Source organism: Xiphophorus maculatus, chromosome 4 (assembly GCF_002775205.1).
Source record: "Xiphophorus maculatus strain JP 163 A chromosome 4, X_maculatus-5.0-male, whole genome shotgun sequence".
In the NCBI taxonomy this organism is placed as follows: domain Eukaryota; kingdom Metazoa; phylum Chordata; class Actinopteri; order Cyprinodontiformes; family Poeciliidae; genus Xiphophorus; species Xiphophorus maculatus.
The window spans coordinates 20,980,040-21,007,012 of NC_036446.1; the positions used below are offsets into that span (position 1 = coordinate 20,980,040).

The window sequence follows — 26,973 nt, forward strand, 5'->3', positions numbered from 1 at the left end:
GATTTCATCATGTGCAGAAAAAAGAAGCTTGAGGTCAGCAGATCTGGAGCAAATGAGATTCCACAAGCTTTAGCATAAATTCAAACCTAATTTACCAACATTTATTGTTACAAGATGTGGATGTAGAGCAGAGCTTATATGGCTTTTACTTCATCTAGACTTTTATTTGCAACAGAATGACAAAACAGTCAGAATGAACACCAACATCTGGGGATGTGTCTGAGTGTTTCATGGAATGTTTCCCAGTGTTTTGTTAACATTTGTTGATGAGAAATTAATTCTGTGGAGACACCTTCTTGGCAACATTTTCTGGCAGAGTTTCAATCATCTTTACTGACTGACAAGTTCTATAAAAAATATGAATATGGCTAGGCGTGCAAGAAAGCTCTAAACAAGATACGTGATTTTTAAAATCATGTGTGGTGTCAGAAAAATAGTCCTCTTTGTTTTTTCAGCCCATTTAATCAGCAGTGGTTTCTTTTGTTTCATGCCAATATTTGTTAGATGTATAAAGAAGTACATGTCTTATCAACTGCATTAAAAATAATTTTCAATACTTGCAATTATGTTTCTCGTATGTCTTTTGGCTAAACGTTCAGCTAAAAATGTTGATTTCTTATACAGTTTCTCTCACACATCTTGTGAATTTATATACACAATTCATTATACAGTACACTGTGAGTACAGACATGTTGATCAAAATGAGTCACAGTGGTCCAAATATTCTGCCTCTTCAGTCAGATACCTTGATGCTTTCTTTGTGACAGTGGAGCCTGATTCTGTGCGTTGCTTTTTCCTGAGTGTGGAGAATAGTTTGCACAACCTGAGTTTTCCAGTCCATACCTCCAAGGAGTTTGAGTTCCTGGTACTTTGGTCTGCATCATGTTTCAGAGAACTCATTCAGTCAAAATATAACTTATTTTGATTAACGTTAGTTTGTATTATTGCACTACTTTGAGGAGGTAAAGCTTGTGATTTTATAATGGTTTGTTTAGAAGTTATTGGTTCTGGAGGTAAGAATTTGTCTAGCTTTAAAACTAACTGAGCCCAAACAATGATACCTTACTTGAACTCTTTTAAAATATTTTTGTAGCTTCTTTTCCATTTTTAGTTAAATAACTGACATATGCAAGTCTCAATAGATGGATGAAAGAAGTATTTTTAAAAAAAGTTTTGTTCTTTGTGTATGTGTACTCGAAGTTCTGCAATAAACAAGCTACTGATGGTGCTTGACTGTGAAAACTGCTTCTTCCTTCTTCATGCTTAAGTGTTGGTCTGATTCCAGACCCTTCGTTTGTTCATTTGTGCTTTTCTTGTATTATCCAGAGGTGGTGTTCATCGGCTTGCTATGGGGTGCTTTGTTTTTTTTTTTTTCACAGAGATGGTTAGTGCTTAGATCAGCTGAAGGCACACTGTGTGGACTGTCCCCCAAGGGAACAAGGATAAATTTCTGTTCCTGTGACCCCGTACATGAAGCAGCTGTAGAAAATAAATCAATGGATGTTTTTAAACCATAGATTTGATCTTCTGGATGAATGTGTATGTTAGGATTACGCCCAAAAATATAAAATCTACAGTGATTCAAAGTTTCAGTACTAATTACTCAGGGTGGATTTTACTGTAATTTCCATTATAATAGCTACCTACTTCATATCAGGGGAGGGGGGACAGCTGGAGATATTTTAGTACTGTTTGTTAACTTATGGAAGGTAAAAGGAGATTGACTAAATCCAGGAGCCATACCTCCCATAAAAAGCTCGTTACTATGTCACTTAGTTGTTTTCCAATTTTTGAATCTGGTTTTACTAAATTGCACCTTGAGATTTAAACCTAAGGCGGATGTTTTGTGTCATTTTCCACAAGTTGACATTGTAAAATGCAACACATTTAAGATTTTGGATTTTAGATTTGTACATTTGATTCTGAGGCAATCTGTGCCTCACCAGTCATGAAAATCATAATGCAAGATTTGCCTAAGGTCCCACATCACTCTTCCATTACATTTAGAGTTCTTTGTTGTTTATTCAACCAGCTACAAAACGGTTTACTACACAGACCTTGCTTGACGTCCTGGAATTCAGAAAGACAAGGAAAGTGTAGATTTACACAAATGATAAATCTTTTTGGGGTAATTTCTAAATCATTGTTCAAAAGGTTCTACATGTCTAAGAAAAGACTAAGCCTACTCCTCTCTGATTACAGGAAATAAATTAGGACGTCCAGGAACAACTTAGGAATCACCAAATGTCAAAGCTGCCATGAGCAAAAAGCTGCTGGAGCACCACTGTCTAGGTTTAGACTGTGCACAAAGTCATTTTCAAGTTCATGCTGATTGTATGTCTACTTCTGAACAAAGCTGGATTGTAGATATTGCACACATCAGTTATTTTCTAACCATCAAATCTTATTAATTGCCTGTATTTTGTTGTATTTTATTTAGCTTCAATTTAACATGTAAATTTTAATTAGAAGTTTCTTGCATAACACACAAGATGTGTCTGGATTAATGAATATATGTGAGGCAGAGTGAGAGAAAACAATTCATGTGACCCGCACCCTGTTTTCTGGGTGTTAATGGTTTTGCTCTATCATTTCGTTTCCTGTCCAGTAGCAGGCATATGTACTCGCTAATTTTGTAATTGTTATCCTTCCCAGGAGCATACAATGTTTTCCCATGCAAATCGTCCTGAAAAATAAATTCCCAGAAATTAAATAACCACTGTTATTGCTTTACTTTTCATTCAAGGAAGTTAGGTAAGATAGGAGTAAATGTGTAATGGCTATTTCCATCTTCTGATAAGTTTTGAAAAAAAAGGCAACAGAGAGTAAAGCAGGGAGGCAAATGGAAGAGGAAATGTATTGGAAGAAAGATGACAAACAAGAAAAGGTGAAAACGGAATAGCTACATATGAAATATTGAAAATATAGAAAATATTGACAGAAAAATAGAAATGGAAAGGTAGAATTTTAATTTGGAAATTCAACAGCCGAGCTGTTTAAGGATGAAAATTTGAGAATACCTTGGCCATCTGATAGAACTAAACATCTATCAGATGTTCAGCTGTAATTATTTTTATTTGCTTTAGTATTTTAATAGCACTCAGTTATAAATGGACTTTCTTTGACTGTTTTCAAAGTATTCTCAGTGTGAAAAATCTTGTAATCCAATTTAATGAAAATAAATGAGCTCCTCACAGCCATCATTATTACTATTCAAACTTGGTCTGTGGCTTTTGATCTGCCATTTGTCATCATTGTTATTGTATTTTTTTTACACAGTTCACGGGGTTTCATCAATTCAGTACATCAATTCAGTGTGTAGCGGTAAAGAGTCAACATACAAAGCTCTTGATTCGAAAGAGTGTTGATAAAGAAATATGATAAGAAACCTGCACTTTCATTACACCTAAGCAGTGCCACGGGCTGATAATAGGGAAATATGAGCTGAATGAAATCGTTGGTACATGCAGCTAAAATGAGCTTCCCTGGAGATGAGTAGGAAATCCAGAGGTTGTAGGTGTCTTAACAATCTCATAGTGTCTTTGTTTTCTTTTCACTTCAAAACATGTTAGTGAACTGTGAATTGAATTTTGAACAGAACCTTACAAGCACAGCTTCAAAAATCCGAATGTGATGAAAATGAGCCATGAGTTTCACGTTCTGAAATGAGTGACAAAAAGTTTGGAAGCTTTAAAAAAAAGATAAAAATTTTTGGAGCTGCGCTTGTACAGCTTTGTGCCATTATCTAGGTGAGCAAATAAGTAGGTGCTCTTCAACCACGGTACTTTACCTTTGGATGCTAAATTTTCCCAACCGTTTTGTTTTGTCTTTTTCTGCTCTCCAGCTTGTAAACCTGGCTACTTCAAGGCGTTTGCTGGGAACACTAAATGCTCCAAATGCCCTCAGCACAGCTCCAGCCATGACCAGGCTGCCACAATCTGTCACTGCGATAAAGGCTTCTACAGAGGTATCAAAGATCCTTCATCAATGGCCTGTACCAGTAAGTAGAACTATAAATGAAGGAAACATTTCAAGTTGCAGCCATTTTAGTTTTTAGAAGGGAACAGAGAATCCCACAGACGGGTAAAGATAGCATCCACAGTATGAATCCAGAAGGTTGGATTTTCCCTTGGATATCTCAAGTTTACATTTTATGAACTATGATATATTTTATTGTATTTTCAATATATTTTTCATTTTCTGTTATCAGTGGTCATCATGATCTCATTAACTTTTGCTATAATCAGGACTGTGGGAATCCATTTCCCTACTGTAGTCATTTGCATGTTAATGTATCCTCCTTCCTACAGTAGCCACATTTATGTATATCCTTATAAACACTTTAAGCTTTCTTATCATACTCACTTGACATTGAAGGGGCAGTATTATGTAAAATCAAATTTTTTGAGCTTTACATGACATTATAAAGTTTTTTTCTCATCATAAACATACCTGGGGTGTTGTCTTGATTCTTTAATCCATGTTTGAGAAATCCTTTAATCTCCAGTGGCGGACATTTGGCTGCGCAAAATGAGCGGTGCAACCACTCCAAGGCAGCGCTTCAACGAAGCTGCAGTTTCCAAGCTTTGAGCAATGTTTTAATTCATTTAAAATCTTATTTCATTCTAACTTGTGATCCTCAGTTTAAACATGGTTTTACGGTGATTTTCATTACAGTCTAAGTTGTATTTTTTTGGTTTCAAAAGCAGTTAAAAACAAAGTACTCCATAACAGGCATGGAAATTTCAGATATTTGTGTGCGAGAGATTGACAAGTTGGATGCTAGAACAAAACATTTAAAACTCTGTGAAAACCTACCACCCACACAACTTCACACAGACATTTAAGGACATGCTCACAAAACTTCACATTTCTTTGCCAAATGATATCATGGACAGCTTTGGAAGCTAAAATAAAGACGAGGAGCGGCTGATTTCTATCCAGGACCAAAGATATATTTATCCTCAACAACCTACACTCTCATTGCACATTATTTGCCTAAGTTTTCAGCAACACTCACTGCCCCCCCACTTGTCATATGAGGAGCGAATTTAGGATAAGGTTTTTGTTTAAAAAAATATGTTTTATTTTTATTTTTATATGAATTCCTGTGTTCTACTGTTTGCGCTTCTCTTCAGGGCCCCCATCAGCTCCAAGAAATCTGATCTCGCTAATCAATGACACTGCTCTCTTCTTGCAATGGATGCCTCCAATCAACACAGGAGGAAGAAGCGACATCACCTACAACGTTCTGTGCCAACGATGTGATGGTGGTGATGTTGGTGTGAGCCAATGTGAGCCATGTGAACCAGACCTGAGATTTATCCCCCGACCGCTCGGTATAACCGGTACCTCTGTGGCAATACTGGATTATGCGATGCATACCAATTATACCTTCCACGTTGAAGCTGTGAATGGCGTCTCTGGACTGGGTGTGGCTCCGCGATCACTGGCAAATGTTACCGTCAATACACACCAAGTCGGTGAGTGAGCTGTTGTCGCAAAATCGCATATTCTGAGAATAAAGCTCTCATCAAAGCGCTTTTGAATATTTTACAGACTTCATGTTTTGAGTAGGGTTAGGGTTAAATTTGAATGATGTAAACACACTGCTGCATTCTTGTATGTGATTATTCTTATGTACTTTATTTATAAGATGTGTGAATAATTGGAAACTATCTTTAAACTGAAGTTGGTTTTACTTCTGGGATGCCCAGCAATTGGTGGGTCACTGGTTCAATTCCCACCCTGTTTGCCTCTGCTGTTGTGCCCTGGGACAAGATATTTACCACCTTGGCTGCTGGTGTTGGTCAGAAGAACCAATGGTGCAACATGGCTGCCTCGTTTCTGTCGGTCTGCCCCAGAGTGATTGTGGCTACTATGTAGTAGCTTACCATCATCTGTGTGTGAATGGGAATGACTGATTTCTTTGTAAATGGTCTTTGAGGTTCCTGAAAAGTGCTATACAAGTCGGAAGTCATTTTATTTTATAAAATTATTACACATTGTGTCTTTTGTATCGCATGTTATGATCTCAATCATAGTTCCTCTTTTTGACTTTTTTCTGCAGTTTGGTTTTGTGCAGTTTATTTTAAAGAAGTCTTCCACCTTTACATTTCAGCACATTTTGGATGGTAGTCTATTACTTTAAACCATAATAACTAGGTGCGAACAAATTTTTCTATTTGTGTATGCACCTGTATGTCCAGCATTTGTTTCATCAGAGACAGACAAGTTACTGTTTTCTAAATGAGGTGGAAGTAAAGGGTCAAAAGCACATGCATATTTTTATGCAAGCCAAAATCACAGCGCCATTTAGTGTCCTGGCATAACAACTACACCAGGTTCAAGGTCAGATGACTCTGAAACGTCAACATCTGAAAATACTGGCAGTTCCCAGACAGCAGTCTCATCACATAAGTTCTGGGAAAATGTGAGCCTAAAAACAAATCCTTGTTTTTAGGCTCACAATGTCATAACAACTATTTTCTTACTACGAAAACAATGGTATAAGTAGAACTTCCTGTGCCCTAGCATGAATGTGCAAAAGGTAAAGTTCAGACTAAGAATGAGGGAGAGACGGTGAAGAGGTATTTGGTTAATTTGCTTGCAATAGTCCCAGTGGGTTATCCTGCCTGTCCAGCCATGTGGAGACAGATTAAAAATTTTCCAGATTTTCAGGCGAGAGTTTTTAATTGCTGAAACTGATTTAAAACAGTTTCTTGTTTTAGGTACTTTATATACAGATGCCTTCACAAAGTTAAATTTCATGCACTAGATTTACTTAAACTTTGCTTTTCTTTTTTGGGTCAATACTGAATTGGCCTTTAATTACTTTGTGCGTATTAATATGTAAATGTATGTGCTTCATTATGATTCATACTTAAATAATGTTCAGTTTGCAGCTCGTAGTGATACACTAGAAAATTAGCAGTTTTGCTTCCTGAGCACCGTGCTCCCACTTGACCAGCCTTGTAGTCCAACTTAATGAGTCAATGTGTGACGCATACTTGTGACCCTCGAAGAGCTGACAGAGCCTCTCTGAGCTGAACCTAATTCTAATTAGCAGAACCCAGCTGACCTGAAGTCTGCTGCGCCACGGGTTCACAAGGGATCATTGTCTTGGACTTGAATGAGCAAAAATAAAAACACCTGAGGTCTAACCTCAAACTTAAATTTCAAGGGCAGAAATACTGAAGGAATAGCTGATTAATAAAGTCAAAATGAAGGTGGAATGGGGTAGGTTAATACATTATTCCAGTGTATTTGTTTTCCCCTAGCAGCATATTACAATCTGATCAGTTCTCCATTTGCACCAAAAATGTATACAGTACATCTGTGATAAATCCTATGACTGTCTTGTAACAGATCATATGAATTTCCTCATATTTAGCCTGTTGTTTTTTAATAACACACCTTATAAGGATGACAAATGTCTCCAGTGGTGGAATACAATCTGATACTATTATTATTATTATTATTATTAATAACGATAATAATAATAATAATAATAATAATAATAATAATAATAATAATAATAATAATAATAATAATAATAATAATAATAATAATAATAATAATAATAATAATAAATTTTCCAGTAATAAGTAGTGATGCCTCTTTAATATCATACGTTGGCATGTGTGTTTTCATTTTTTCCGGGAGAATGTTTTATTTTGTATTCTTTAAAACGTTAATTTGTGACATTTGATGCAATTCTCCTAACTTATTAAGCTCTAATGATGGAAGTGATTATTAGCGCCAGGCAACAATAGAAACCACCCACTGAATGTGTTATTTTCCAATGAGGAACACTCACACCACAGTGAGCCTCTAGTGGGACAAAATAATTTTTCAGACTCACAGTGTAATTTCTTCTCTCATATGCTGTGAGAAGCTTACTATGAATAATAAATGCCTGAAGAACATCCACCTCTTGTACATTGATCCCGTTCATCAGGGTTTTATTATGCAGCTATAGCCATGTGGTCTCTGAGGATGGAGTCAAGTATATACTGTATATATAGATATAGATATACACATATCTATATCTATAGATAGATAGATAGATAGATAGATAGATAGATAGATAGATAGATAGATAGATAGATAGATAGATAGATAGATAGATAGATAGATAGATAGATAGATAGATAGATAGATAGATAGATAGATAGATAGATAGATAGATAGATAGATAGATAGATAGATAGATAGATAGATAGATTGTGCAACATTCAAAGCTTTTATGTTTTAAACTCAATGTAGATCCTATAATTATATTTCTTACAATGCTTCAGAGCTTTCACTCTAAGTATACTCACCAATATCAGTCATATCTTATAGTTAATGTTGTAATAAATAGCTACAATAATCATTAGTGCTTTCAAAATCAAGCTTTAGCTTGTTGCTGTGACTTTGGATTGCAATTTGTGGCAGTGCGTTTCGTTTTTCCTTCAGTTTTATTCACTATGCTGGCTTGAGCTTTTCATGACCCCACAGATGTGTTTTGCTTGTCAGCCCTCTTTGTTCATAGACTCTTTGGTGCCACGATGTCAATGTCAGATTGCCTCTGGCCAAGTTTTCACCTTTCCACATAAAACAGTCTTTTACAAAAATAAATAAATAAACATTGTCCATGCATATGGATTGAACCATTGAAAAGTCCAATTTATACAAAATTAACTTAACTTTATATAGAGTGAAAATGATTTGTTTTCTTTTTCTGAAAGTTTAATTTAGTTTAGTTTAGTTTAGTCCTCTGGCAACTTTGACAAGTAAACTATAAACAACTGACATCCCTGTTGTCTCTTAAGGGAGAGAAATCTTCCATTATTCTGCAGGAACAGTGATCTTGATCAGAACGTTCAAATGCACAATGCAGGTCTGAAAGGGTCCAAAACAAACAAAAAATAACTCTGAGTTTTTCAGTTTAATTTAATCCTGTTTCTTTCCAGTCTATTCTAATTCAATATTACGACCCAAAACAATCCGAGTTATAATCTAATTCAGTTCAGTACTGCCAGTTTCAATAAATCAGTGGTTATAAAACACGAGTTTGTGAAATAGTTGTGTGTATGAAGAAAAGAACAGACAGCACTTCAACTTTACTTTGAGCTTTTTTGATGTCACATTGGCATAAACCACATTACCATTTTAGTCTCCTTGTATTGCTTCCAGTTGTCTACTGAGAAGTACCTCTGTAATTTTTAGAAGAGTTTGAGAAAATATTTTTTTTTTAACTGAAATTTGGCCTCCAAAACTTCAGAATACCAGTAACTGCACCTTATAGTTTATTGAGCAAATGGGAAAATAAACCTAAATAAATAATTAATAAAATAAATAAAGCCATGTTTCAATTGTCAGTGAATGCATGTTGTTGAACGAGTAACATTGCAGCACAGTGTGCCATTCAGTTGTTATACCATTAGTAAGTTCCTACTGGCAGGGAAAATGCGATCCTTCAGGACTTTATTAGTACAATCTCAGAAAGCCATTGGACCTGTTTGTTCCAAAACATGCATCATCAGTTTATGTTGTAGCAATTTCACTAAAGGAATCCATAGCAATATCCATAAGTGGAAAAGTGGAGGATTTTGCTGTTATGTGACTCAAGTAAGATGCTTTGCAAGTAATTAAGTCATTATATTTTTAAATAGAAATTTGACCAATTGGAAAAATATTGTTTTGTTTTTTTTCACTGTCATGAATTAAGCCTCTGGACATATTTAGATTGTGTTTTCATATAGTAAAAGCTAATCGTAAGATTTTTTCTAATAATTTATTGTCATGTTTACCCAACTTTCATTTATCCAGCCGTGTAGGTTTTAATTAAATTGCTTGACTAAGCTGATGTAGAGTCCACTGGTGCTAACATAATACCAGGTTTTGTAACCGTATCTCTACCTAATTGCCTTCTAGTGCATAGAGAACAATAATTTATAAATCTGTTTTTAGAGTAGATATGCTGCAAAACATTCATCTTTCTGTAAAAGCAGATGTCGGCCGTATGTGTGTCACCACATTCCAGTCTCCCTGGCAAAAGCTGCTAGACTGATGGGAGGATGTCAGAATGCAAAGTAATCTCCACAGAGGAGAACAGGCAGTCTGTGGGGATGTTCCTATTAGGATGTTTAGGCTGGATTAAGTTGTCAAACTGCTTTTCTTCAGCAGACATACTGTATGCATGCACAACGAGGCACATATGTAAACAAACAAGATTCATAAAAATGACATTTGCACACAATTACCACCTACAGATATGCATATTGTTTTCCAAAGATTTTTTCAGTGCCATCTTTGGATTCTAGCATTTTCCTCCTCCTAACAAGATGCACTTTTTTTTTTTCTTGTGGCTTTAAATCTTGTTCTTTAAACCCGATTAACAAAATTTGCATATAATCACTACAATTATTATTTTCATTGTTTAACTTTAGATCTCTAAAGCTAAAGCTCTTCATATCATATTGTAGGTAATCCATCATACAAAATACATAATTTGATATTTTGGATTTTGTAGACTAATCAGATTAAAGTCATCTCTGTTAAGCTACTAATTCTCAACAGACTTTACAAGCTGCTTGTGCATCTGTGGCTGCATAGCTAGTTTTATGGTGAGCCAAGATTCTTCCCGGCCAATGATGGTCAGCTGTCATCCTGACGTTTCTCAAAGTAGTGGCGCAGCGCTGGGAGAGCTGGATGATCTCTCTATTTATGAAGACTGAGCTGCGCTCTGCCCAGAACACGCTGTGGGCTAGTTGTTGCTCAGCAGAGCATTTGTCACTGAAGATTCCTCCCACTTATTTCACTGCAGCGCTCTTTGAAGAAGCATAGAGAAGTGAGTGCAAATTGGTGCAAGGGGTTTGCTGCACAGATCAGAAATGTGCAGCACCAACAGGAATTCACCAACATAGCCTCCCTCTGTATGAAGCATATCAGAACAAATATGATCTAGTTTGTTGTGCATTTGTGTTCACCCCCCTTTACTCTCATATCTCTGAATATAATAGAGTGCAAACAATTACTTTCCTGAATCACATTAGTAGTAAAGTTGTTCTGGGAAAGCCTCCATGGTTTGTTACAGAATATTAGTGAACAAACAACATAATTAAGATAAAAAAAAAGACTGGAACACTATTGGTCTCTTTTATGCCTTTAGAGAGGAATGTCCAGAAAAAAAGCCATGCTTGTTTCAGGTATGTTTAAAGATTGTACAAGACCCAGCAGGAATTTCAAAGATAGTCTCCTGATCACATGAGACCAAAATAAATCTTTCTGAGCAAATGGAAATCACTAAGACTAACATTGGACTTTGCCTTGAGCACAGCATCCTCACAAAGAAGCACAGTGGTGGTAGCATCATGCTGGGGTATGCTTTTATTCAGCAGCAACAGGAAATGTGGTTGGAATTATTGGGAAAGTAGATGAAGCTAAAACCAGGCAATTCTATAAGTTAACATGTTACAGGCTGCAAAAAGACCTGAGAAAACAACACAGCAATAATGCACTACACACAGGCAGATGTACAATAGAACAGTTTAATTTAGAGGATATATGTGCTGGGTCCATAGGGAAAGTGGCAAAGGTTGAACACTGATGTTCACAGACAGCATCTGTTCAGTTGCTGAGTGTGATCTATTTTGTAAAGAAGAGTAATTAAAAACTTTGTGTCTAAATGTGTAAAAATGGTAAAGAAATAACCCAAATAACTTGCAGCTGTAATTGCAGCAAAAGTTGGCTCCAAAGTCTTTACACTAAAGCATTTAAAACCTACAGCTCCCACACCTCACAGAGATGTAAAAACCAGGTTATTTTTCTTCCATATAGTGTATTATTGTGGTCTATCTCAAAAATTGCAACAAAATACATTGACATTGGAATATGAATACTTTTTAAAGGCATTGTATATTTTTAGCGTAAATAATATAAAAACTGTTGCGTAAATGCACTGTTACCAGGATGAAGTTTTAAAGTTTTATACTTTTTTATTTAGATTATTTATCTAGAAGAACATACTAGACTCTAACCATAAGTGTACGAAACCATGCAAGAGAACCCACCTGTATTTGTTTATTAAACTAAAGCAAAGCCAAAATGGAGATGCAGTAAAAACCTGAGAATACCTTTGCTGCTTCCATCTCATTTAAAATGCTAAGCAGCAGCCAAGTTGTGCTAATGAAAGCAATTCATTTATCGTTAGCAGCTCTAAAACCGTCTATTAAACTAGACATTTTGTCTGGAGTGAATAAATGTGTTTTAGAGCAATGCCAGGAAGGATGGGCATCAGCACTGATCTAAGAGAAGCATTGATTCTGTCTGTCAATCTGTTAAAAGTTATAAGGCCTTTTTCAAACATTTTGAAGTCCATCGTTCTACAGTGAAACAGCATCATTCACAAGTGGAAAAAATTTCAGGAAAGTTGTCAACCTTAACGTTACTGTGCCTTGTGAAAGTATTCACCCCTTGCCATTTTGTGTGTTAAAGTATAATGCATCTGCATTATATACAGTATTCTAGGTTGGTGAATTGAAATGAAAAATACAAACACATGAAAATTGTTTTAATGAAATAATTGTAAATTGTCATATGCTTATGTATTCACCCCTTTTCCTATGAAGTCTCTTAAAAGTTCTGGTGCAACCAATTAACTTAAGAAGTCACATGCTTAGTGAACTAAGATCCACCTGTGTGCAATCTAAGTGTCACGTGATCTTCGGTAAATACACACCTTTTCTAAAAGACCCCAAATGTTGCAACGCCATCACTAACCAAACAACACCGTGAAGACCAAAGACATCTAAAAACAAGCCAGGGACATAGTTGTTCAGAAGTAATATAAGGTTTAGGTTTTAAAAATCATATCTAAATCTATGATGGTCCGCAGATTATCGCAGATTTAGATATCACAAATCCATTAGATATCATAATACCACAAATTCCATTATCGTCAAATGTATGGTGGAAGGTGCTTTGGTCAGATGAGACCAAAATTACATTTTTCAGCTACCAAGAAAACTGTTTGGTGCAAAGTCAACACATCTCATCATCCCAAGAAAACCATTGTCACAATGAGACATGGTGGTGACAGAATCATGCTGTGGGGACATTTTTCAGCAGCAGGCACTGGGAAACCATTCAGATTCAAGGGGAAGATGAATATCCTTGATAAAAAAAACGGTTTCAGTCTGTTCGTGATTTAAGCTTTGGATGAAGGTTCATCTTCCAACATGGCAGTGACCCTCAGATGCTGCCACAGTAACACTTAAGTGGGAAACATGTAAATGTATTGGAGAGGCCTACTCAAAGCACAGACTATAATCAAATTGAGAACCAGTGGTCAGACTTGAAGAATGCTGTTCACCAGTGGAAACCGTTTAACTTGAAGGAGCAGTGTGACTTTGAGGAATGGGGATAAATCGCAGTGGTAAGATGCGGCGAACTCATTGAGAATTATTCAGAAACTTGCAGCTGTAATCGCTGCAAACTGCAGCTCTAAAAAGTACCAAATTTAGGGGGGTGAATAGATATGCACGTGAAAGTTTTCAGTTATTTTGTCCTATTTGTTATTTGCTTTACAATAGAAAAATTACATGTTCAAAATTGTCTGCATGTTCTGTAAAAGAACAAAAGCTTTATGTCTGTGACACTCAGTGAATGTTTGGTTTGAGCCATATATGCCTTCATTACAGTAATGATTTGGGCTTGTTTAGTAGCACCTGAATCAAGTTTTAGGACACTTTCCAAACGACTGACTCTTTTCTAATGTTGGATTATGCAAACAGTGAAATGTTGTAAAGTAGATGTGAGATTCCATGTGAGATTCATAATTTCATACAGAAAACAAGACATACTTTTTATTTTCCTTTTGTTTAATAAACAAGTCCAGTGTGCAATCTCACATGTTAAGTTAGGTTTATATATTTTCAGTGCATGGTGAAAATCTGCTCAGTTTTATTATGATCTGATGCATAAAACTTTAGAAATGATAAAGTGTGACTGTACATGCATAATGCATCTAATTTATTCTTAGCAAATTATCTTGACTTGTAAACTTTATTGCTCTGCTGCTCCCATTAGAGTGATCTATCCTTTTGTAGAACAACTGGTCTCGTGAACGTTTTCCACTGTTTTGGTGTCCTGATTCAGTGGAGGATTCTCACTCTATGCTTTTCCCCCCGTTCCCTTCAGTTGATTCTCCTCTGTTTTCACCCCCATGCTCTGGGAAAAAAAACAAAAAAAAAACTGTCTTCTATTTTTATGCTCAGATGCTGGGGAGATGCAACCTCATGGGATTTTTTGCAGCTCTCCCTGTTCACTCATTCGCTCTCTCCTCTTGGCTTCCTTTCCTTCGTTTTCTTCATCTTGTTTAGCATCTGCTAAGGTTTAACCCATTTTCACATGTTTTCAGATTTTCTATTACTTTAGGCTGAGAGTTCTGTAAATAAATTAAAGCAATTTTCCTAGAGAATCTCATAGATGGAGGTACCTTGAAAGGCGATTGCTTTGAGCCAAACTAAAATAGGCTATTGCATAAGAAGGTATGGTTTTTTTTTTTTCAAATATTCAAATTTGTTTTTTTAATCTTGATGCACATAAAGAATTTTTTTCTGTTGGATTTGAGCCTAAATAATAAACTGTGCCAAAAGCATGCTGAGAAAATCTTGCATAGCAATGTCCCTTATATGGTTTACGTACAGTATGTCTTTTGTGGCTTTAACAGCTACTAACAACTAATTTTCTATTCTTATTCAAAGTTTCTGAGCGCTACTGAGTTTAAGATATTTTTCAACAGATCCTTTCAAATCACAAGAATTAATCTCATATTATTTCATGCAAGAAGTCCCTGAAGGCCTTAGAGCCCAAGCATTATGCATCTCCATCACAAAAGCTGACAAACTGTCACCACGTAAAGAAAAGCCTCCTTTCTGCATGTGGATGTTCTGCCTCTGTGGGTTAAAGTTAACCCTTTATATTCCCTGCTAAAGTTTTATGGATTTCCTAGGCAATGCAGAAGTAAAAACATTCAGTGTTTCATTTTCAAGAATTTGAAACGTGAAATTATAAAATAAACAGAGTGGACAAGACTATATATTTTCATTTAACTGAAAACCAGAATTTGGTCACAGAACTGCAAACTGAATTTGTTTGCTTTCGAACTTTGAGTCATGAAACAAATGTTTTTTTTATTATTATTATTCTTTTACTTTTGTCAATAATAGCAGCAATACTGGTCAAAAGAGTTGGTGCTTTTGACAGAATGTGATCCTGTTGTCATGAATACCAATTAGAGCAATGTAGCATTTTCACCTCATGATTAGCTGAAACCAAATATTTTCATACACTGTGTGAAAAATATAACCTTTTTCTCTGTGTCTGACTTTATATAGAACTAAATTCTTCTTAATTCAAGTCTGTTAGGATTAAGAAAATTATTTATTTATTTTCCATATATCAGAATGGGAGAGACTTCTTATTCAGTTTTATTTTTTACTTGCAACAAAACACCCCCACAACATAATGCCTCCAATCCCCTTCTTTAGGATGGTTTCTTAGGGATACACAAGCCTGTCTCCTAAAATGTAGGTATTCTCCTCAGAATACATTTGTAAGCTTTAATCTGACTTTTGAACCATTACTCTTTTGGAGAAATTGTTGTGGCATTTAGTAAATAGAAATAATTTTGGTATCTTTAATTGGCTGAAAATAGCTCCAGTCTGTTTTAATGTCAGACATTGAGGGTAAAAAAAAAAGGTTTATGTAACCTTTTAAAGCTTATAAATAAAAATATGTTTTCGACTGTATGAAACCAGACTTGTAACAAAAGTCAGAATTTCTGTGTGCTTATATGAAAAACTGATATTTTTGCAAGTGTCAGCATTCGATTCCTGCTTTCGGCGAGCTCCACTTCTCCTCTGCTGCTTTTTTAAATGTGAGTGTTTGAGCTGCTGAACTGTGAAGTGTTCTGTCTGAGCCGAGAAAATCTTGGCTTCACGACAAGATGGGAAAGTTGGGTCTGCAACACAAGCACGAGTGAATGAATGTAGCGACGTGTCGCAGTCTTTGAGAGACCTGTCCACTCTGAGTCTGCGGCCATCTGTCTGGACCAGGTTATCTGCTTCTCTGAGCGTGAGAACCCTTTAGGAAACAAGTCTGGTCCTGAATTAGTATTCCAGTGATAATCCTTCAAACAGTAAGCTCAGCAACAGAGCTCTATTAGTTTGTTGAATCTTACCGCACCAGCTCTGAGGATAATTGGTGGTAAATATTTGAACTTCTGATTGATGATTTGATCATGTTTGTAGAATCCTTTTGCACAAATTCAAAGGTGATGCAACCATTTTCAACAGCACGTATGTGTGGTGATAGGGAAAAAAAGACTGAATAATCTGCACATTATACAAGCGTTTGGTGGTAAAATAAGTGCTTGTTCATCTTTTTTACTTTTAGGTTTTCTTGAAATCTGGTAAATTGCTTTGAAGTTGTTACATCATTTTATAAAGATTTTCTTCTACAAGTTTTGAAGTGACGATCTACAGGACCCGGCATTTCCCAAAATCACTACTTTATCTTCTTGTTGTGCTATTTTAGCTCTTAGAAGTTTTGAAAGGTTTTGTTTAGTGAGTGACACTGTGTTCTGATGACTTGAACTCTTTTAGGTCATTAGTTTCTATAGTCTGCTGTTCTTCTTAAGAAGGACTCTTCTTGAGTCAGCTCCAAACAGACTAAGGAGCATTTCTTCAGTTTTTTTGTCTTTCATGTAATATTTCAATTCTCTAAATTCCCTTCTTTTCTGCTTTGACTTAGGTCCTGCTTTCGTGGGAATAGTAAGGAAAGACTGGGCCACCCACAACAGCATCGCCCTCTCCTGGTCAGAAGTAGAACAGCCGCCTTCAGACATTGTGGACTATGAAGTCAAATACTATGAAAAGGTAAAATTATTAAATATCAGTAATACTTTATTACTTTTATCGTCTGATTTTAAAAATATTCAGATAAAAAATTATGTGTCTTGGTCTCTGATAACAAGCAGGAGAACAACCCAGTTATCTAATTCTTGTTTAGCATTTACTCATTATCTGTTCACGCCCGTCCAGGAGCAGGAGCAACTGAGCTACTCGTCAACCCGGACCAAATCCACCAGAGTGGTGGTCACAGGCCTCAGACCCTCGACTGTTTACGTCTTTCATGTGCGGGCTCGCACTTCAGCCGGCTACACAGCTTACAGCCCCAACTTTGAGTTTGCAACTGCACCTGAGGGTATGAGGGTGAATGTTGGAGTTTGTGTTCATAAAGGCTCGGTCTGAGGTAGAAAGATGGCATGTTTTCAAGTCACAAGCTTTTCAAGCAATCCATTGGATGCTCAAATCATTATCATCAGCTAAATCCTTACAGAAATTTGTGGTCTTTCTTTGCCGCAGATCAATAAAACTAATTACTGTTGTTCAGCTGTGAGCTATACCACAAGCTCAAAACTTCTTCAAATCTGCTTTTGATTTCATTAGAAATATAATATAATACAACATAATATAATAATATAATGTAATATGACTCTTCAGAAGTTTAAACAATAAACTCAAACATATAATTTTGGAGATTTTCATATTTGTTTTTATATAAATTTTTTTTACACCAATTGTCTGCAAAACCTATTTCTAGCAACCGCATCTGAAGATTTTTCTTTATGTTAATTGTAAGATTACCCTTTGGTGTATGTTATTTGCTGTTGCAGCCCCTCCTCAGGGAAGTGATCAAATCAATGCAATGATCTACAAACTGTACTGCTATCTATCATAGGCAGATCACCCTAAATTGACAGAAGCTACCTTGAGAATTTCTGTCAACAACTGCAGCTGAATTAAAGATCAGCTGGGATCCACCAGCATAGATACAAATAAAAGTAGAACCTCTAGGGGCGTGCTATGGTGGCGCAGGGGGTTAGCACGCCCCACGTTTGGAGGCCTTAGTCCTCGACGCAGACGTCGCGGGTTCGACTCCCGGTCCCGACGACCTTTGCCGCATGTCTTCCCCCCTCTCCTCACCCTCCTTCCTGTCTGCCTACTGTCGAAAAAATACGAGCCACTAGCGCCGCAAAAATTCTTCGGAGGAAGAAAAAAAAAATAGAAACTCTAGAAAGAAGAAGACAGCCTGGATATGTACAAGTAAAGCTCAAAAAATGCGAACATTGTGAAAGATGTGGGCTATGCACTGAAGGTTGAGTGGAAGGAAAAAAAGTCATACAAAATGGTTCACCAGTAACGGCAATAACCATCTGGACTCGTACTGAGTTCCCCTTAAGAGCCATTCAAGAATGTTGAGGAGCTTTACAAGGGAACATCAGAGATATCGTACAGGGGCTAAGGAGAAAAAGGGCTGCACTGAAGCTGAGTGGTCCAAAGTTTTCTTTTCAGATGAAAGGAAAGTTGGCGTTGCATTTGGAAATCAAGGTCTCATTTGGAGAGAGAGTGGAGAGGCACAGAATCCATGTTGCTTAAAGTCCAGTGTGAGGTTTCCACAGATAGTGATGGTTCTAGTTGCCATAACATCTACTGGTGTTGGTTCACTTTTTTTTTCTTTTCTGAAATGACACTTGTGTTTAAAATATCCAATTGTAATTGGTCTTATTTATTACTCAAATTATCTAAGACTTTTTGAATATTGGGTTTTTATTATAAGCTACAAGGTTATGAAATATCTCAGTTTAGGTGTAAATAAATCAACACTATATTTAACTTTCACTTCCTGAAATAAGTGACAAAATTTTAATAAATTTCATGATATTTCCATTTTTTGTGTGTTGTGCTTGAAAACGGCTTGATCATTTTTCCATCATCATCTTTTACTTTCCTTTCTTTCTGTAGATTCAGACATTGCTGATCAGGGTCAGGTTCTGGTCGTTGTCACAGCTTCTGTTGGCGGCTTCTCCCTCCTGGTCATCCTTACTCTCTTCCTCCTCATCACAGGACGGTGAGGCTTCTTCGTTTTCTTTCTGCACCGACTGCTCACACATTTGCCGTTCTGCACAAACACCATTCCTTCTCCAACTCTACAAAGTAATGCTTCAGAAATCTGTTAATGGACTCTTCTTTTTTTTGCCACTGAGCAGATACTCTTATTTTCCAAATGGCTGAACCCATTTTCTGCCTAATTACCCAGCATGTAACACACGTACCAGCAGTTTGCTCCATTCCATTAACCTCCACAGGTTTGCCCAGGCTGTTGTCGTCTCTTCACCTCTCGTTAACAGGGATTTACCTTTAGTAGCTCATGTTAAAAAAAACCTGTAAAAATTAACAAAAAAATAAATAAATCACAGCTGTAGTTCTAATAATTATCTGCTCAGTTTACCTCTGGGCAGTGATGTAAACTGAAACTATCTGAGCTCAGAAAATTGTTGTCCTTCACAAATGGTGTGGCTATTTTTTAATATGCTAACCTTTGTTCCTGACTGTAGTCACTAAAATTTCCATTCCAATTTTACTTGAATTTCATTGTATTTGAGTGGTAAAACGTTTATGGTAACATTTCTGTTTCAGTGCATATTACTAACCAGATAGGAATGAAAATTGTTTTGTTGCACTTTGTACTCTGGGAGAGATGCAGTACCAGCTTTTATGAGTACGTGTCAGAAAATGTATTGCATGAAAATGACCTTTACAATCCATTATATTTGACCTGTATTTAAGCATCAGTGACTCAATAAAAGTATGTAAAACTATTTACATATATGGTCACAGCAATAATAAAAAGTCCTGCTGCATTTTAAATCATGACATTTTCAAAGAGCAAGCTTCCACTTTTTCTTAAAAAAATGCCTCCTTTAGTTTTATTGCTTATTTTGTATCAATTTATACCAAATAAGGAATGTGCTATAAGTACAGATTCTAGGTAGAATGCTGGCTGTATTAGCAATTTAACTATGTGGTTCTGGAAAATCCAAAGTTCTCATTAGCAAAAACATCTCTTGAAAGTTGTTCTTATCAGATTTAGGCCAAATTACACTTTTCTTCATTTGGTTCTTCTGTGCAGGTGTCAGGGGTACATTAAAGCCAGGATGAAGTCAGAGGATAAAAGAACTCGTTTCCACAGTGGACATGGTACTGTATATAAAGTTGTGTTTTTTTCTCTCTCTTTTTCCCTTGCACAAATGTGTTTTTTATTCTTAGTTTGCCTCACACTGGTTAGTATAGTAACCAGAACCTTTAATTTCCACATAAATTTGTGCAAGAGACTCTAGTTTGGAAAAGATGCATTCTTTATCTTTTCAATTTAAAAGCAGGTGCTCTTATTTGCACTCTCAAATATTTTACTCGTCTCTCTCAAACGTCTGTCCTCTCATTAAAAAACCATGTTTGCTTGCAAATTTGTCCTGTCTTTCTGGACTCGTACTGAGTTCCTCATGCATACATATTCTTTCTTACTGCTTTCCTCCTGTTCTTCACACTCAAACATGCCCTCCTCAGATTTAACCTAGGCAGGGCTTGATACAATCAATGTCATGTGGCTGTATAAACACCCCAAAGAAGACAGTGGTGTCTCAGGTCTACCATTTTGGTCCCACAGACCCAATTTGCACTGTCAAAGAACCCAGACTGTTACTCTGCCTGGTTGTCCCAACTAACAGAATGACAGCATGAAGGTAACATCACTTATTTTGTTTGGATGTTCCTGTGACAGAGCTCACAACAGCAAACTGACTGAATTTGGGTGCTTTGTACTGATGACTGTGGACACTTACTCATGAGAAAAATATTTATGTTTTAAATATTTTTATATTTACATAAAAAAACTATATGCGCAATATTTTCAATTAAAGAATACTGAATGGTGTTGTTTTAAATTTCCATCTAAATGGAGGAATGGAGGTTTGTCTGTCCCACCTGTAAAGACAATTTGTAAAAGATCACGTTGAAATTCTGCAACAAAAGATGGGTTTGTTGAAGTTGTTAAAAAGGTCTATATTTAAATGAATATTTACATGCAAATATTACCAGTTATACAATCAAAGTTATTTAATTATGTAGCATAAACATCCCAAAGAAGGCAGTGATGTCTTAGTCACCACTACAAATGTGCAATACTTGTGCATTTTTATATGAGGATATGGATTTGAGAGAGATATTTACAATATCTGAGTGCGGAAATGGAAATGTTGCTGTTAGATTTAACATGCAATGAAAGCTTATATCCTTTAATACATGTTGTCTTTATTTATCTTTGTTTTCTGTTTGTTGAAACATAAGTAAACCAGAAATATATATTTTAAGTCACTCTGAAGCCACAATCCCTTCTTTCATGCATCACTTGTTGGAAAAAGTTAAAATATTGAAAAGAAATACAACGGTTGTTTGGAGCTGGGTGACATTTTAGTTGAAAGGATTTTTGAGGTAGCATTGACAACTAAGGAGAAAAGGATACAGACAGTCTCAAAAGACTTGAAGGAATTACTGCTTACAAGAATAACTAAACTGAATTTATTCAGAATCCTTGAGAAAATGCCTAAATTTCTCAAACATCATTCACGTAATTTCAAGTGATAATCAGAATAATATCTCTAAAGATTCCCAATAACAATAGATTGAAGCAGGGGTTGATTAGCTCTAAGAAGGCTGGCAACATAAGTTGATATGTGAGTCTTGGCATACAAATTGAGAAAGACATGTTGCTTTATAGTTTGAGAAAGCTAAGTGACTGAAGAAGAAAGAGAATTGATCAGCAGCTGTCTTTGTTCACCTTATAGAATCAGAGAAAAATCTGAGGAAAAAAGAAATCTGCTTTCCGAAAGTGAAGGAACACATTAGCAAAATGGGCAAATGACCAAAGGATACATCAGATGAACAGTAGTAGTTGTGTAGAAAGACTGAACAAATCCAACTCACTTTCAGATTGTCGCAAAGTGGAGTTTAAAATATTATATAATGAAATGTAAATTACATCAGCTGTAGTATGTGCCTTGTATGGTTAATTTAGAAGCATATCCAAGAAAACTGCAATGAGACACATCTGCTTTGGAGAGCTTTTGTCTTTTTCCTACCTTTCAAACATCATAGTAAACTCCTTTTATTGGATTTTTACAAAATACGCTCTTTCCTTTGAGAATTGCTGCACTGGCCATATTATGGGGCTAAAATTACAGATAACTGAGAGTTATTGATTTCCCTGAAGGAACAATGTATCTTTCTTTGGGAACTAAGTGATCCTCCGTGTTATACTGAAACCATTTGTGCCGTGGATTTTCAATTTGATTCCATCGGGGGGGCTAGTCAGGCTCTTGAGAAAGCTGTTCTGTCTTGTTTGGGCCGGATGGCGAGATATTTGATTGATCTGAAACAAACAAGCAGGACAGTGAAGATTAATACTACAACACAGGGAATTAACCAATATATTCACAGATCTGCTGTGCTGTTGCATTAACCTACCACAGTTTCTGTTTGAGCTTGCGATTATTGTCTGTGTTCAGTTTTTCTTCTCTTAATGAATAAAGACTGTTTTTTTTACTGTTTTTTTTTCTTCTTGGTTGACGATGATTCCAAAGATTAAAGTTATCTAAATTTATTCACTAATTTGTTAATTGCATAGTGTTGAGGCCTTTCATCAAGTATTGCACATTTATGATTTTGCCTCCAGTAGGTTATGTAGGCTGATTTAGATTCAGTTTGGCACATTAAACATACATTGTTGAAGGCAAACATTTTATTTGTTGTATGGTTATGCTTTCTTTTGCAGTTGGCACTTTGAATTTCTCAAAGAATAAAACACAAATTATAAAACATGACATATAATTTATTAGATACTTTTATATCATTTTATTTAAGCTATTGCTTACAAGTCTGAGTTAAACAGTAATACCAAAATTGATTTATTTTGTTTCATAATTGCTAAATGTTTTTGCAAGTAGATACTTTTTTAATTTGATGAAAACATAATTATCATATTTAAAGAATAAAGTCTTTGACAATAAAGAAATATGTTTTGATTGCATTTTGTTTATGTTGTGAAATTCAACCAAGAAATTAAGTATCGTAATATAAATTCTTGTGATAAATTAGATCTATGCTAACCTACTGTGATGTGCTGCGACCTGTCCAGGGTGTAGCCCATTGCCCAATGACTGCTGGATAGGCGCAACGATAGACAGTGGATGGATGGATAGCTCTATGTTAAACTACATTTAGCTCAGAAAGTAGAATGATATTGTTTCCATTTATTTGCTGAAATCCCTGAAAGAATTTAATGTTATTTTGATAACTGTAATTCTTGCCTTCCCTGGTATTTCCTTGCTTGTTCTTTCCTGTTGTTTTTACTGGAGGCTCAGTCAGGCAGGTAGTGCCAGCAGGCTCAACAAACTAGTAAAAAACAGCTTCTTCTACTTATTCTTCTACAGACACCCCAGAGGCAGAGGTGCAATTCAGACTCCAGACTTGAGTCTGTCTCAAACAAAGCTTTCAACTTTCTGCAATGTGAGCTGACAAAGCTATAAAGTACATATTGTCCCAACCTCTCCTGCTAGAGGTGTCCCATGGTCTCCTTCCAGTTAGCGTTTGTGCCAGTCATCATCTACCCTGCTCTGCAGCAACATCCCAAGGCTCGCCCAAACAGCAGGTTGCTGGAGTCTGGCTGCCTCTAGTATTGGGGTTATAACTTTGGGGATTTTTCTCACCTTCATACTTCATATTTATTCCACAGTTGTTTTTTTTTTCCATTTCTTGACAGAAATACAGCAAAGTTAAAAGATAATAGAAACAAGTACTCCACCAGTTATTGGCTTACAAATTTCTTTGGGACTTTCCCTGACAGCATTTGAAAAAAGATGTCTAGGTTGAAAAAGCCTTGTCTCTTAAGAAAAAATAGCCCACATATAATGAGCAGCTATGAGCTGCTATAAGCCAATCTTTGAGAAGTTTTCTACTTCATAATTTGAAAGTTGTTGGGAGATCTTAAGGTTCAAGATTTGGCACATACTGCTCAGAGTGATTAAAAAATATATATTTTGAAACTAACCCAAGGCTCAAAACAGGGAGACAGAGTCAAATTAAAAGATATGTATCTATAAGATTTAAAAAAGTAATTTAAGTGTACAAATTTGTGATAGTTACTATATATATTTTCATGTGCAGACAGACCAAAGCAAATGACAAACTCTAGTGGAAAGAGGACACTAAAGAAGCTCATGATGTATAAATATCAATATCAAAAGTACATGTACTGAAACAGTATCAGAAAACAATTGCTTGTCAGCTTGTGATTTAAACACACATTTACAGATTGATTAAGGAATGAAATATGATGTGCAGCTCATGTAAGTGGTTCTGTGTTATTACAGAATCTCTCTACTTTGCATGTATATATTGCGTAGTTTTTTCATACCAACATTTCCATGATAAACATCCACAGAAAGTTTGAAAGAAATATCTAATATCATGTTGTAATGTTCATGTATGTCTTTTATGCATCAGTCCCATTTTCTGGAATAAAGACGTACGTGGATCCAGACACATATGAAGACCCGACACAGGCTGTGGAAGAATTCGCAAAGGAGATAGACCCTTCATACATATGCATTGACAGAGTGATTGGTGCTGGTGAGATTATTACTAATCCTTATCAGTAGATTGCTACAATTTGTGAACTTCTACACAGTGCCTGGAAGTGTGGTGTCACCTTAAATTAGGTGCTGTTTTCTAAAAATATTACACAAGTCTGCCTCAGCTGTCTCAGTTATTGTTATTGGGCACTTGAGAAAGAGACATGATCTCATTTTATGTCAAGGAAGATAGTAAAAATTAATGATTAATACTATAAACATGTCATTGAAGGTTTTTATGGGGTCTAATTGTAGCTGTTTTTAAGGAAATTTATGGTTTTGTGACTTAGACATGAAAAGTTGAAACTGCGGACTGCAATCAACACCTTTCATTAAACTGAACAGATGGACTAAATACCAAGGGTTTCTGCCATTTGATGATTTCCTGTCACACAGTCTCCATCTAGTGGACAAGAAGCGCAATTACCAATATTCAGGATAAAGTCGAAATGAGAAAGTTCTGTTACAGTTTTACATGAAATGTTTAATATTCAAATATTCAAATATTTTTTTATTACCCTATTATGTAAAGTTGTGTCTGCTAAAGCTCAATATACAGAGTTCATTAATACCATAAGGAAAATAACTGTAATACATTACTAAAGAGTCTGATACAGTACACAGGAGTTAGTCTTGATTTGTTTTAACAGGTGAGTTTGGAGAGGTGTGTAGTGGGCGCCTGCGTATTCCTGGAAGAAAGGACGTTGCTGTGGCAATAAAGACCCTTAAAGGTGGCTATATGGAAGAGCAGAGACGGGAGTTTCTGCGCGAGGCCTCCATCATAGGACAGTTCAACAACTCTAACATCATCAGGCTGGAGGGAGTTGTCACTAAGAGTGAGCTGAATTCATTTTTTTTGTGTAAAACCATTGTGTTTTATTTTTATTCTTAAAAACAATGGTTTTATTATCTTCTGGTATTTTACATATCTTACAGACAGTCCACTTATGTTTATTTGTAATTACCTTTCAATAGAGGCTCGTTTTCAAAATCCAATCCCCTTTTGTTTCCTTCATGCATCTTTCAAATCGTTTTACACAAGTACTTTTCTCCATTCTCTCAGGTAGACCAGTGATGATAGTAGTGGAATACATGGAAAATGGAGCACTTGACGCTTTCCTGCGGGTATTGAGTTTTTTTATTATTCAGATATTTATTTGTACATCATCATAGTGTAAAGAAAAAAACACTCACTTATTTATCTTGTTTTCTCTGTTGTCTGCATCTCCAAACTCCAGACCCGTGAGGGCCAGTTCACTGTGCTCCAGCTGATTGGCATGCTGCGAGGCATTGCAGTCGGCATGTCATACCTTTCAGACATGGGCTACGTTCACAGAGACCTGGCTGCTCGCAACATCTTGGTGGATGAAAACTTGGTGTGTAAAGTGTCAGATTTTGGCATGTCTAGGATCCTTGAAGATGACTCTGAATCCGCTTACACAGCTACAGTGAGTGTGGAAATGGCAGCTCAAAAATAATTTTATGGTTAAACAAACTCTGAGCGTCAAAGGATGATTCTGTGTTACTTTGAATCAGGGAGGAAAAATACCAATACGCTGGACAGCACCAGAGGCTATTGCTTATGGAAAGTTTTCTTCAGCTAGTGACATATGGAGCTATGCCATTGTTATGTGGGAAGTGATGTCATATGGTGAAAGGCCCTACTGGGAAATGTCCAATCAAGATGTAAGTTTCTATTTACATACAATCAATAAAAGCTGCAAGATTATCAAACTGATGTCATTTTAAGAATAAAAAAAATCTAATCCAGTAGTTGTTTTTTGCTGACATTTCTCTTAGGTTATTTTATCAATTGAAGAAGGGTATCGTCTGCCAGCACCAATTGGCTGTCCTGTGACCCTACACCAGTTGATGCTGCACTGCTGGCAGAAGGAGTACAGCCAACGCCCAAGCTTTAACGATGTGGTTTCTTTCCTTGACAAACTCATAATTAATCCCAGTAGTATGCTGACTCTGGTCAATGACGCTCTAAGGTAAATGTCAGTTTATTATAAATGTCTGTGCCTGAGTTCAAACCACAAACAAAGACGGAGTACTACGACAATACTAAGAAAGAAAGAAAAAAATAAATTACGAGAATAAAGTCATAACATTTTGAGAATAAAGTTATAATATTATGAGAATAAGGTTGTATTATGAGAATAAAAGTCATAATATTACAAGAATAAAGTCATATGTGAATAAAGTGGAGATAATATGAGAATAATGTCATAATATTTTATATATAATATAATAAAGTATAAAGTCATAATAATGTCATAATACTATGACTTTATTCTTGTAATATTTTTTTTCTTAGCATAGCCCTAAGAGCAAAAATTACAATTACACTTTTACAAAAAGTAGTTATTTTTCAGTTTGTTTTTGTTCTT

The 26,973-nt window shown here is 36.0% G+C and overlaps 1 protein-coding gene across 1 annotated transcript in view; it reads left to right on the forward strand.

Moving 5' to 3' along the window:
* Nucleotides 1–26,973, forward strand: part of LOC102233157 (ephrin type-A receptor 6) — a 52,819-nt gene that overhangs the window by 24,133 nt on the left and 1,713 nt on the right. Inside the window, exons 7-18 of the mRNA XM_023332982.1 lie at nucleotides 3,845–3,967; nucleotides 5,139–5,483; nucleotides 16,804–16,928; nucleotides 17,094–17,256; nucleotides 18,858–18,963; nucleotides 20,026–20,093; nucleotides 24,453–24,578; nucleotides 25,231–25,416; nucleotides 25,644–25,705; nucleotides 25,819–26,028; nucleotides 26,117–26,266; nucleotides 26,381–26,574. Coding sequence (XP_023188750.1) covers nucleotides 3,845–3,967; nucleotides 5,139–5,483; nucleotides 16,804–16,928; nucleotides 17,094–17,256; nucleotides 18,858–18,963; nucleotides 20,026–20,093; nucleotides 24,453–24,578; nucleotides 25,231–25,416; nucleotides 25,644–25,705; nucleotides 25,819–26,028; nucleotides 26,117–26,266; nucleotides 26,381–26,574 — 1,858 coding nt within the window. The remainder of the gene's footprint in view (nucleotides 1–3,844; nucleotides 3,968–5,138; nucleotides 5,484–16,803; nucleotides 16,929–17,093; nucleotides 17,257–18,857; nucleotides 18,964–20,025; nucleotides 20,094–24,452; nucleotides 24,579–25,230; nucleotides 25,417–25,643; nucleotides 25,706–25,818; nucleotides 26,029–26,116; nucleotides 26,267–26,380; nucleotides 26,575–26,973) is intronic.